Genomic DNA, 13,458 nt, shown 5'->3' on the forward strand with positions numbered 1-13,458 from the left:
TGGCCAGATCTTGGCTCACTGCAATCTCCACCTCCCAGGTTCAAGCGATTCCCCTGCCTCAGCCTCCCAAGTAGCTGGAGCTACAGGTGCACGTCACCACGCCTGGCTAATTTTTTGTATTTTTAGTAGAGATGGGGTTTCACCGTGTTGGCCAGGCTGGTCTCAAACTCCTGACCTTAGGTGATCCGCCTGCCTTAGCTTCCCAAAGTGCTGGGATTACAGGTGTGAGCCACCACTCCCAGCCTTTTAAAAATTTTATTTTTTGAGACAGAGTCTTGTTCTGTTGCCCAGGCTGGAGTGCAGTGGTGCGATCTCAGCTCACTGCAACCTCCACTTCCCGGGTTCAAGCAATTCTCCTGCCTCAACCTCCTGAGTAGCTGGTATTACAGGCGCCTGTCACCATGCCTGGCTAATTTTTGTATTTTTATTGGAGACGAGGTTTCACCACGTTGGCCAGGCTAGTCTGGAACTCCTGACCTCAAGTGATCCGCCTGCCTCAGCCTCCCAAAGTGATGGGATTACAGGTGTGAGCCACTGTGCCCAGCTGAAATTGTTTTTAATGTCACGCTTTTTCCTTTCCTTTTGCAAGGAAAAAGCACGTTTTATTGACATTTTAGGGCTTTTTAAAAATATAAGTTGGTTAAAACTTTTATCTAGAATGTTTTCTCTTGCAGCTTCATCAGTTACTAATATAGATAGCACTATTATTGTAAAGTTAGTGGCATTAGAAAACACATTTGAGAGTTAAAGTGCTTATTTGCAAATAATGCAAACATAATTTATGTCCTATAAAGGGAAAGGAAGAATTTGTAATCACAAGATGAAGACGTTCAAAGCTCAGCTTCTCTCCTGATACCAAGTTAGAGAAAATCGCTATCTGTTTTTCAGATAATTATTTAGAATTTAGTGATTTTTTTAAAATCAGGAATATGAGAATTATAATAGTTATTTTATGATTCTAAGGCTTTTGTGTGACAGCTAATAATGCATTTGAAAGTGAACTTTTGCTTTCATGTACCCATTTATGTCTTTCTTGTACCATTTCTGTGTCAGTGTTCCTTAAAAACTCTGTAGGTAACCTTATCAGTATAGCTGAAGATAAAGGCTTGAGAGTTGCTCTCTTGCCTAAAAGATATGAACTGACAGCTGGAGATCATGGGGTAAAGGTATGTGAGATGAAGGCCTTTGGAAAACAGCTGCTTTTCAGAGTATAAATTTCATGGCCTATGGCTTGGATTCTGAAACAGTCTTTATTTCTTATCATCTTATCTGTTGTTTTCATAAACAATCAGAAGTAGTCTGATAGTTCTATAGTTCATAAACCTTGTGTACTACTACTGTATTTGTCTAGAATTTTTAGTCTGTGGTTTCTCTATAGTATTAAGGCAATAGCAAAAGTACCTTATAAAATAGGAATTTGTATTTCATAGATAAGTTAAGGTCTGACATAAGATATAAAAATGTAACTTGGCACCACCAACCAGATTGCTATTTGGAAAATGTTTCTGAACTAATGCAACATGATATCTTGCCTAATGGTAATTTTTCTGTTACAATAGCTACTTTGTTCTTTTGGCCTTTTTATCAGGTGCTTATGTAAATCAAATCATAAAAAATTGGCTGGGCAGGTGGCTCACGCCTATAATGCCAGCACTTTGGGAGGCCAAGGTGTGCAGATCACTTGAGGCCAGGAGTTTGAGACCAGTGTGGCCAACATGGCGAAACCCCGTCTCTACTAGAAATGCAAAAATTAGCCAGGCATGGTGGCACCTGCCTATAATCCCAGCTACTTGGGAGGCTGAGACAGGAGAATTGCTTGCGAGAGTCTTTCTCAAAAAATAAAAAAATTAAAATTGAGTAGAAATGCAGTAAGGGAGTCTAATGAAGCTGTTTAATACTTTGTGAGCCCAGAGTAAAAGAATGACTACTAAGCTGAGGTTTGGGTTGGTCTCCTAGTGTACAAAGTGATTTAAAGCAAATATGTTTCTGTACTTTAATTAATACTATTGTTATTTATTGAAAACTTACTATATGTCAGGTACTATGTAGTAAACATAATTGAATCCCCACAATCATATTGTGTAGATCCCATTTTTATCCCCATTTTACAAAACTGAGCCTCTAAGTGATTAAGTAAAATAACATCAGGATTCACACAGTAGGTAGGTAGCGGGGCCAGGATTCATTCTAACACCAGAACTCACACTCAGGCTGCACTATAAATTACTGAGTACGACCTGCATACCTTCCATGAGTGGTGCCTCCTGGAATTGCCCATCATGCACAACTGAAGCCTTATCAGTGCACAGGACTGTCTTACTGCTGTATATTTCCAAGTATGGGGACAAGGAAATTAGTCCAACCTGTTTCTAGTAGGAGGAGACACATATAAATAAAAATATGCAGTTGTGCATGCGTTAATGATGGGGATGCCTTTTGAGAAATGCAGTATTAGGGGATTTTGTTGTTATTCAACAAAAGCATCATAGGTGTGCTTACACAAACCTAGATGGTATAGCTTACTATGTACCTTGGCCTATTGCTCCTAGGCTGCAAAACTGTACATCATGTTACAAAACTGAATACTGTAGGCAGTTGTAACAATGCTAAGTATTTGTGTAGCTAAACATAGAAAAGGTACAGTGAAAAGTATAAAAGATGAAAAATGGTACACCTGTATGGGGCACTTACTATGAATGGAGCTTACACGACTGGAAGTTGCTCTAAATAAGTCAGTGAGTGGTGAGCAAATGTGAAGGTCTAGGACATCACTTTACATCACTGTAGACTTTGTAAACACTGTACACTTTGGCTACAATAAACTTAAAATATTTTTCTTCAGTAATAAACCTTAGCTTACTGTAACTTTTTTTTTTTGAGGCAGAGTCTCCCTCTGTCACCCAGGCTGGAGTGCAGTGGTGCGATCTTGGCTCACGGTAACCTCTGCCTCCCAGGCTCAAGCGACTCTCCTGCCCCTCAGCCTCCCAAGTAGCTGGGATCCCAGACGTGTGCCACCATGCCTGGCTAGTTTCTGTATTTTTAGTAGAGACGGAGTTGCGCCATGTCGGCCAGACTGGTCTCAAACTCCTGATCTCAGGTGATCCTCCCTCCTCGGCCTCCCAAAGTGCTGGGATTACTGGTGTGAGCCACCGCACCTGGCCACTGTAACTTTTTTATTTTATAAGCTTTTTATTTTTTTAACTTTTGACTCTTGTAATAACAACACTTAGCTTAAAACACAAGCACATTGTATAGCTGTACAAAAATATTTTCTTTATATCCTTATTCTATAAGCTTTTTTCTATTTTTAACATTTTTTACTTTTATTTTCTACTTTTTAAACTTTTTTGTTAAAAACTAAGACACAAACACACATTAGCCTAGGCCTACACAGGGTATATATATTTCATATATATATATATATATATATATATATATATATATATATATATATATATATTTCATATATATATATATAAACAATATATATATATATATATATGAAAGAAAAATATAAAGGCTTGAAAAGAATATGAGTTAAATGAGGAAAAGATTCTTGGCTTGCTTAGATCAATTTCAGAGAAATGTGCAATTTCCTAGTCTACCAGGAAATTAATTGTCATTTGGGGCCCAAAATAATTGCTTTGATACCAGTGATTTACTGTGTCTCTAAGAAAGGCATTTAACCTTTCTGGGCCTCTTTTACTTTCTCTAAATTAACACTGTTTCCTCCTTACTTCAACCAGATGTAGCCATGATGAATAAAAATAGAACACTGAACATGCTATAAACTTACTGAGACTAGAGCAATGCCAGTTTACAATATCAGAAGTATAGCCTGGAGGGACCTAGAGTAAAAACTGGTAACTCCCTTCTGTGTACTCCCAACTCTACACTCCTGCATATGATTACAATCAAGCACCACATAACATTTTGGTCAACAATGAACCGCATATACGATGGAGGTCTTCAAATTATGTACAGTACATAATACCTGATAATAGGCAGCCATGTTACTGGTTTCTGTATTTACTATACTTTTTATCATTATTTTGGAGTGTACTCCCTTTTCTTATATATATTTTAAAAGTTAACTGTAAAACAGCCTCAGGCAGGTCCTTCAGGAGGTATTCCAGAAGAAGGCACTGTTACCATAGGAGAGAACAGCTCCATGTCTGTTACTGCCACTGAAGACCTTCCAGTGGGACAAATGTGAAGGTCTAGTAAAAAATATTAAAAATAGAAAAAAGCTTATAGAATAAGGATATAAAGAAAATATTTTTGTACAGCTATACAATGTGCTTGTGTTTTAAGCTAAGTGTTGTTATTACAAGAGTCAATTCATATATATATGAATATATATATATTACTTTAAGTTCTATGGTACATGTGCACAACGTGCAGGTTTGTTACATAGGTATACATGTGCCATGTTGGTTTGCTGCACCCATTAACTCGTCATTTACATTAGGTATTTTTCCTAATGCTATCCCTCCCCCAGCCCCCCACCCCACAACAGGCCCCGGTGTGTGATGTTCCCTGCCCTGTGTCCAAGTGTTCTCATTGTTCAGTTCCCACCTATGAGTGAGAACATGCGATGTTTGGTTTTCTGTCCTTGTGATAGTTTGCTCAGAATGATGGTTTCCAGCTTCATCCATGTCCCTGCAAAGGACATGAACTCATCCTTTTTTATGGCTGCATAGTATTCCATGGTGTATATGTGCCACATTTTCTTAATTCAGTCTATCATTGATGGACATTTGGGTTGGTTCCAAGTCTCTGCTATTGTGAATAGTGCCTCAATAAACATACGTGTCCAATGTGTCTTTATAAGTAGCATGATTTATAATCCTTTGGGTATATACCCAGTAATGGGATTGCTGGATCAAATGGTATTTCTAGTTCCAGATCCTTGAGGAATTGCCACACTGTCTTCCACAATGGTTGAACTAGTTTACAGTCCCACCAACAGTGTAAAAGCATTCTTATTTCTCCACATCCTCTCCAGCACAAGCATTTATATTTTTGAAGTTCACAAATCTGTTCCTGGTACTTGGCAAATAATGTGGTTATTGAAAGTAGATAACTTCTCTACTATATGGCCATTGTGGGATCTGGGGACTCTACAGTGGTACAAGCTGGCTTCTGGGGAATGAGATAGTGATATGGTACCTCCCTGTGCAGGTTTCTGGGTGGCTTCTCTGCCTTGGGCTAAAGCTAGCAGCTCAGGGACCAGATGAAGCAGATTTCCTCTTCCTGGATAGACTCAACCCGTGTCAGCTGAAGCAATATTTGCAGGGCAAGAAGTCTCCTAACATGCTGGAGATGCTAGAGGTCCAGGGCTGTAGGCTGAATTGCTCGTGATGGTTCCCAGTGAGGAAGCAATGCAGAGTGTGTGCACCTGCCTTCCTCCTCAGAGCTGCCACTTGGCAATTATGCCAAACATCATGGGGGATGATCACTATTGATTCAGTTTTGTCCTGTGAACTACTCTCATTCATAGATAAGACTGATAGCAAATGTCAATGCATCTTTATATTGTGCAGTATTTAATAAGACATTCTTTATTTTCCCTAATGCCTAGTTAGGTGGTTCTTAAATTTTTTTGGATCAAGGACTGCTTTAAGAATTTGAGAAAAGCTGGGCACAGTGGTGTGCGCCTGTATCCCCAGCTACTCTGGAGGCTGAGGCAGGAGGATTGCTTGAGCCCAGGAGTTTGAGGCTGTAGTGTGCTACGATTGTGCCTGTGAATAGAGTTGGCACTTCAGCCTGGGCAGTATAGCAAGACCCCATCTCTTAAAAAAACTGGTGAAAGCACTCTCTCCAGAAAAATGCACACACGAAATTTTGAATATAATTCAAGGGGTTTATGACCCTCTCCACCAAAAGCTGATCTGTGAGCTGTGGATTTTAGTAAATAACCCTTGTTGTAGACTTTCCATAGTCATTTTGTGTGATAGCCAAAGAAATACTGTAATTTTTTAACCTATGGATATTTCACAGGAAATGTGTTTAATGTTCTTCTACATTGATGAAAAGTAAACACCGTATGCTTTAAATCAGCATGCCTACCTGTTGTGTTCTAGGAAATTTTTGTCAAAGCTTAAATGTTGAATAGCAGTTATCTAATATTTACTTTTTCTCCCTTTTTAAAGCTTGGTAAAATGCGGCTGACAATTCCATGTCGAGCCCTTACATGTTCTCACCTACAATGTTTTGACGCAACTCTTTACATTCAGATGAATGAGAAAAAACCAACCTGGGTTTGTCCTGTCTGTGATAAGAAGGCTCCATATGAACACCTTATTATTGATGGGTATGTTACTTTAAGTGCTTTTGGTACCTTGAAATGACCGTATATTATCTGGGTTTGTTACACATCAGATTTGGGATGAAAATTCGAAGTTACATATTTGTAGGATTTTTGTGAGTCTGCAAACTCACAAAAAAATTAATTTTCAAAGTAATTTATTTCAAATTAGTGTTATGAATATTTTATCTTTTTAAATTGATGTTCCCTTGTTTTGAAAATGCGTGTGTTACTGTCAGTGCCTTCTGGCATTTGTCATTTAAAGCACTGGTGGTTTTAAGCAGGGTGTGCTTATACCTTTTCCTTTTCCTGTCATTAGTCCATCCATCCCTATATGCAGACCATATTGGAAAAAGAATGTATGGGGAAATTTGGGTTAACTCAGGTTCATCCAAAATTGGGCTTTTCAATAGAAGTTAGCCTGTTTCTGGAGATTAGATCCACCTTCAGTCATGGTCTTCTTTTTCTTTTTTGTCTTGCCCACCTATAGCATCACAAAACCAATTATTGCTTTTAACACCCCTTTGTTTCATCTATCCTACCAGACATCTTGGAATGTTCCTCTAAATTTTCTGCTATTCTGCAGCCTCCTTTCCCCCCTACTTTTTGCCACTAAACAAAAACAAATTGTGAAAAGGAGGACATCTCCTTGATTTTTTGAGGGGTGGGGGGGTAGAGACAGTCTTGCCATTTTGCCCAGGCTGATCTCGAATTCCTGGGCTCAAGTGATCCTCCTGCCTTGGCCTCCCAAAGTGCTGAGATTACATGCATGTGAGCCACCGCACCCAGCCTCTACTTAATATTTCCTGTACTTTATAGCAAAACACTTAAGGCAACTTACCTGTGGTATTTAAGAAAACACAGGAGCCTAAAGGTGGTAATATGAGAAATTGAGTATATTTAGCAATACAAGTATAACCTGAAGCTTGAAAGATGTCAGACCAGTCATGGGAAAACAAACAAATAAACAACATGTAACTTAAATGTTTTATGTTTAATTTTTCAGAAGTGACGATCACTTACTAGTAAATCAGAATCAAATAGTAATATTTTCCAACTTTATATGTTACATAGCTTTAGGTTCTCCCATTTTTTGTTATAAAAGCCATGTACACACATACTCTTTTAAAGAAAAATTGAAAAACACAGGAAAATAAAAAGCTTTTTTTGGTATATAATTTTCTGATTTTTGTCTTTCCATAATTGTGATTGTACACTGTTAATAATTTTTGTCCTTTGGTTTCATTTAACACTATAACCTAAGAATTTGGCCATAATTAATTTTATGCTTTCTTTATACATGTTTTAAAATGTCTGTTATGATACTTTATCAAAGAGATTTAACCTTTGATTACATATTTGTATATGTATTGCTTTAGTTTATCAAATAAGACATGCTTACTGTGGGCAATTTAGAATATGCAGAAAAGTATAAAGAAGAAAAATAAATACCCATGAAGATACCACCCAGAGGTAACTACTGTCTATATACTACTCACACAGAATTTATTTTTGAAATGAAGCTTTCTTTTGTTGACCTTTTCTCACTTTTTGTGAACATTTTCCCATATGATTAAGAATCTTTGAAAATGTCATTTTTCATGGTCACATGATATTTTCTTACATAAATGTGACATAAATTAGGCAGCTATATTCCTAGTTAGCACTAGATTTTAAGAATAAATATAACTTAAGTTGTTCAACCTTTATTTTCATTTAAAATATATTCTAAGGATGAACTGTTTTCTTATAGCTTGTTTATGGAAATCCTAAAGTACTGTACAGACTGTGATGAAATACAATTTAAGGAGGATGGCACTTGGGCACCGATGAGATCGAAAAAGGAAGTACAAGAAGTTTCTGCCTCTTACAATGGAGTCGACGGTGAGTAGTTCTTCATAAGGAAGGGGCAGTCTCCCTACTGCTGTAAGTCTGGTTTTCAATATTAAAATCCATATATTTTTAAAAATCACTGAGCAGTTTGTGGATAGCTTAATAATTCCTATTAACTTATTGATTAAATGTTCAGAAGTAATAGAACTCCTTTTAAATTCACTTTTTTGCCAGCTTTAAAAAATTTACTGATATAAGATTTCAAAGTAATGTAATATAATTAGTCATTTGTAAACTCATACTTTTGAAACTGTACCCATTTTAAATTTTTAACAGATTTGGTACAGAGTAGTAAAGGTTCTTTTTTCATTTATTTTTTCCTGGCTTTTAGTATGTTTTTGCTATAAAGAGACTATGAGTTTTGAAAATGCTAACATCATATTTCTTAAGTATGTCAGATACTATACAGACAAAAATTAATATACCGTCTGTGCTCTCAAATTACTTTTCTTCTGAAGTGGACATAAGACACATTTTGATTGTTTGCTCTAATTCAGTAATTTATTATTTTGAAAAATAATTTACCGTTATTAAATAATAGTTTTAAACTTAGAAGAACGGAGCCACTGTTGGTTTTCTACTCTCTGGCTCCAACAATATTGTGAATCTAAACTGTAACTGATAAACTATAGTGACAGTGAGAAAAGAGAGATGTCATAGCTCTTCCCTTGCCTTGTATTTTAATCATTCCCATATAGGATGCTTGAGCTCCACATTGGAGCATCAGGTAGCATCTCACCACCAGTCCTCAAATAAAAACAAGAAAGTAGAAGTGATTGACCTAACCATAGACAGTTCATCTGATGAAGAGGAAGAAGAGCCATCTGCCAAGAGGACCTGTCCTTCTCTATCTCCCACATCACCACTAAATAATAAAGGGTAAGTAAGTGCTGAGACATTAAAAAAAAAAGTAATCGTGAAAATTAACTTGGCAAATAGGGATTAAAGACTTGCCAAATAAAATGATTCTTGATTGTGAAACTTAACTTAGCAATCAAAGAATAGTTTGAATTTTTCCCAGGTTTGTAATACTCTGGAGGGATTGGGGTAATGCACTAAAAGGGTACTTGGATATAGTATTCTTCATATCAAAAGATGATTCTAGTACCGTGGTTCTCAAACTATGGTGTATGTACATCAGAATTACCTGAGAGCTTAATAAAATGCGTACATTGCTCCCCTGTGTTTGAGTCAGGAGTAGAGACTAAGAAAATTTGTCTTTCTAGGCCAGGCGTGGTGTCTCATGCCTGTAATCCTAGGACTTTGGGAGGCTGAGGCAGGTGGATTGTCCGAGCTCAGGAGTTTGAGACCAGCCTGGGCAACATGGTGAAACCTCGTCTCTACTAAAATACAAAAATTAGCCAAGCGTGGTGGCATGCGCCTGTAATCTCAGCTACTCTAGAGGGTAAGGCAGGAGAATCGCTTGAACCCAGGAGATGGAGGTTGCAGTGAGCCAAGATCGCACCATTGCACTCCAGCCTGGCGAGACTCTGTCTCAAAAAAAAGAAAAGAAAAGAAAATTTGTATTTCTAGTAAGTTCCCAGGTGATCCTGCTCCTGCTCACAGGATGTAGAACATTTGTTCAAATGAGAATGTATGCTGTAAAATTCACCCCAAGTTGAATGTTTCAAGTGGAAAGCAGAGGAAGACCAATGATTTAAATCTGCCTCAGAATGTGAATGAGGCTGGCAGTGAATGACTTCTGTTGCAGTACACAACATTTCCCACTTTGCAGACTTTTCTCCCATATTTTCCATTAGTCTTATATCAATAACAGTGTACCTAGGTTATACTTCAGTTCATGAAACATTGTTATCTACTTTGTATAAAACACCCTCAGCTGAGCATGGGTGATAATAAAATGAGTAAGTACAGTCTTAACCTTAAAGAGCTTAGCACTTTCTAGGGGGTGGTAAAACAAGTAGCATACTCCAACTGTACTCTCACAACAGGCTGTTAGTCCTGTAGACACATCAGGGATTCTGAGCAAGATTTCTAATTGTGCTGAAGCACAATTGTAGCACACTAATTGTAAATCTAGAAATAGATGTGTCCCATTTTTAGGTATAAAGCAGGAGAATCACATGGCCTGTTGTAACTGAATAGAAGCTAACCAGAAACTCTTCCAGCAAGCAGTAGGGACTAAAGAAAGAATGTAGGAGAGAGAAGGAAAGTCCATAGATGGCATCGTTACAGCACCAGATCAAGAGCAGGCATTTCTGTGCCTGGAGTCAAATCATTTTCAGGTTTGACATTGTATGATGAGATTAAAGATTTCAGTCAGTTCGAGACCAGCCTGGGCAACATGGTAAAACCCTGTCTCTACCAAAAAATTAGCTGGGTATGGCGCTGTGTTCCTGTTGTCCCAACTACTCAGAGGGCTGAGGTGGGAGGATCACTTGAACCTGGGAGGTGGAGGTTGCAGTGAGCTAAGATCGTGCCACTGCACTCCAACCTGGGTGACAGAATGAGACCCCATCTCAAAAAAAGATAAGATTTCAATCAAACATATTTCACACATTGGTATTTTCATTCTAGAGTAGTCTATGTTGGCATACAGACAGAAACAAAGACATTAAAAACAGTATCATCATTCTAAACAAAGTTAATGATTTAAGCACAAATCCTACTCTTATGAACATGACGTCTGATAAAAGCCTACCTTGATGGCTATAACCCAGCAAGCCTGACCTTGTTATTACACCAATGTATTTTATGTCTGAGTAGGAGAAAAGGAAAAGTCACGTTACCTAAAGTTAGAACAAGTATCTATAGAATTTCAATTCCAAGATATTTTATAAATATCAAACCATAGTATGACCAAATACACATTGTCATGTGATTTTTTGAGTGCCATAATCACAATTTTAAAAGATATTTCATAAACCTCTGGATATATAAATACTTTTGGGCTAAATGCATCTTAATATATATATTTGTTCTATTTAGGCTATTAATAGTAGTCACATGTATTTATGTAAACTATGCAGTAGTATTACTGACTATTTTTTCTTTAAAGAAAACATTTGAGTGTTTAGGAATCTAATATTTCTTCTTTGGATATTTACTTTGCTCTTTCTCCAAAAATATTTGGAGAAAATAAAATAAATAATGTTTATTATGTTTGGAAAATTACATTAGATGCATTAACTGCTTCCTGAATTTCCCAGTGACTGATTGAACCCAGATATAGTATTTGCAAATGCTAGACATTTCTCTATTTGCAGATAAAAACAAGAAACTTGAAAGTTTACATCCTTAGAAGGAGAATAACACCATAGTCAACACTAGTAGCCATTTTATAATAATGACTAGTTGGTAACTGGAAACCTCAGTCCAGCATATTGTGTTTGTTATTGTGCAGTATAAAGGTTGAAATGCATTTCAAAACATTATCACAAATTGCAAGAAAAGCATGCAGCCATGAATTAGAGGCAAACGCTAAATGTAAAACATTTTGTTGTCTTTAGCCACTGAGTGCTTAATGTTCATCCAGAAATTGTCTGTGCTGTTTGAGATGTTTTCAAAGACTAGCATTTTAAATCCTCTCTTATAATCTCTTAGACATTGTGAGAGGACTCAGCTAACGGTAAATGGTACTTTTTCTAGATATAAGAGGTTTAACAAAGTTTCCATTAGATGAAACATTTTTATGAGGCAGACGAGAGTGTGTTTCATGTTTCATATCCCATTCATTAAAATGTGGTAGATGGTCATAACTGGAACTCTATTCCTAGAAATCCAACCTTGTCATCTTTTGAAATGTTCTTTTTGTTGTTGTTGTTGTTGAGACAGAGTTTCACTCTTATCGCCCAGGCTGGAGTGCAGTGGTGCCATCTCAGCTCACCACACCCTCCGCCTCCTGGGTTCAAGTGATTCTCCTGCCTCAGCCTCCCGAGCAGCTGGGATTACAGGCATGCGCCACCATGCCTGGCTAATTTTTTGTATTTTTTAGTAGACACGGGGTTTCTCCCTGTTGGTGAGGCTGGTCTCAAACTCCCAACCTCAGGTGATCAATGTGCCTTGGCCTCCCAAAGTGCTGGGATTACAGGCATGAGCCACCACACCTGGCCCTCTTTTGAAATATTCTGTACCACTGAAATTGCATCCCCATGCCCCAAGTACTTTACATGAAGCATTAAAAGCAAAAGACAGCCTCTTTATTGCTTCCTTTCTCTTTATTTTCTATAACACATATACCTTCAGCCTCTTGTATTGTTGGGGTAACATATAACCCTTACGTTTCCTTCCAAGAAGGTTACTATAATTCTTTTTCTTTTCAAAATTAGTTTTGTTTTTGTTTTGTTTTGAGACAGGCTCTTGCTGTGTGACCCAGGCTTGAGTGCAGTGGTGCAGTCAACGGCTCATGCAGCCTCGACACCCCAGGCTCAAGCAATTCTCTCACCTGTCTCCCAAGTAGCTGGGACCACAGATACGTGCCACCAGGCCTGGCTAAGTTTTTTAATTTTTCGTAGAGACAGGGTCTCCCTATGTTGCCCAGGCTGGGCAACTTCTGGGCTGAAACTATCCTTCTGCCTCAGCCTCCCAAAGTATGGGGATTACAGGAATGAGCCACCATGCCTGGCCCCAAAATTAGTTAAATTATTATTTTTTCTTTCTTCTCCTTTTTGCCTTTCCCTTGTTAGTAAATTTTTTTTAAAAAGCTACTCAGCTATTTAGACTTTTCACTGTTTTTTAGAGTCCTAATTCTTGTTTTATGTTTTCTTTTTCCAGTTATACTGTTCTGTCTTTAAAATCTCTCCACTACCTATTCATTTTGGAGTATTTCTTCTTGTTTCACTACATTTATGAGATTCAGCAGGGCTTTTATGCAAACAATGTGCTGATAACTGTACTGGGCATTGGGTATACTAAACAATACCCAGTTTTTGCTCCCCTAAGGATTACAATCTGAGGGGCCAGCTGGTAACTCCGAACCACTCAGATTGCTTCATTCCCTCTGTCTTATTATATGTATTTTCTTTGCTAGGGCATACGTATGCTTCTTACTAGCCAATACTCCGGTGTTGTTTTAAAAGGGTTTCCGACTTTCACTTGATGTAGGTATCTTTCACTCATATCCTGTTAAAGTGGCTCAACTGTACCTTTCTCTTGCATTCTGAAAGCATAGGTGATGATATTCCAAAGGCAATGTGAGGTTTGTGAATTTTGGATACCATTACATCTGTCCATTTCTTCCTGTGGCCTCTGTTAAATGCTATTATGTATACAAATTATTTTCTCACAATTGTTTA

General features: G+C 37.6%; 1 protein-coding gene across 2 annotated transcripts in view; it reads left to right on the plus strand.

Moving 5' to 3' along the window:
- The window catches only part of PIAS1 (protein inhibitor of activated STAT 1), a 142,095-nt gene that overhangs the window by 118,201 nt on the left and 10,436 nt on the right, over positions 1-13,458 (plus strand). For both annotated transcript variants that reach the window (XM_003267140.4, XM_030814644.1), the window contains exons 9-11: positions 6,156-6,316; positions 8,064-8,194; positions 8,902-9,082. In XM_003267140.4, coding sequence (XP_003267188.1) covers positions 6,156-6,316; positions 8,064-8,194; positions 8,902-9,082 — 473 coding nt within the window. The remainder of the gene's footprint in view (positions 1-6,155; positions 6,317-8,063; positions 8,195-8,901; positions 9,083-13,458) is intronic.

This window comes from Nomascus leucogenys, chromosome 6, assembly GCF_006542625.1.
Source record: "Nomascus leucogenys isolate Asia chromosome 6, Asia_NLE_v1, whole genome shotgun sequence".
NCBI classification, from domain to species: domain Eukaryota; kingdom Metazoa; phylum Chordata; class Mammalia; order Primates; family Hylobatidae; genus Nomascus; species Nomascus leucogenys.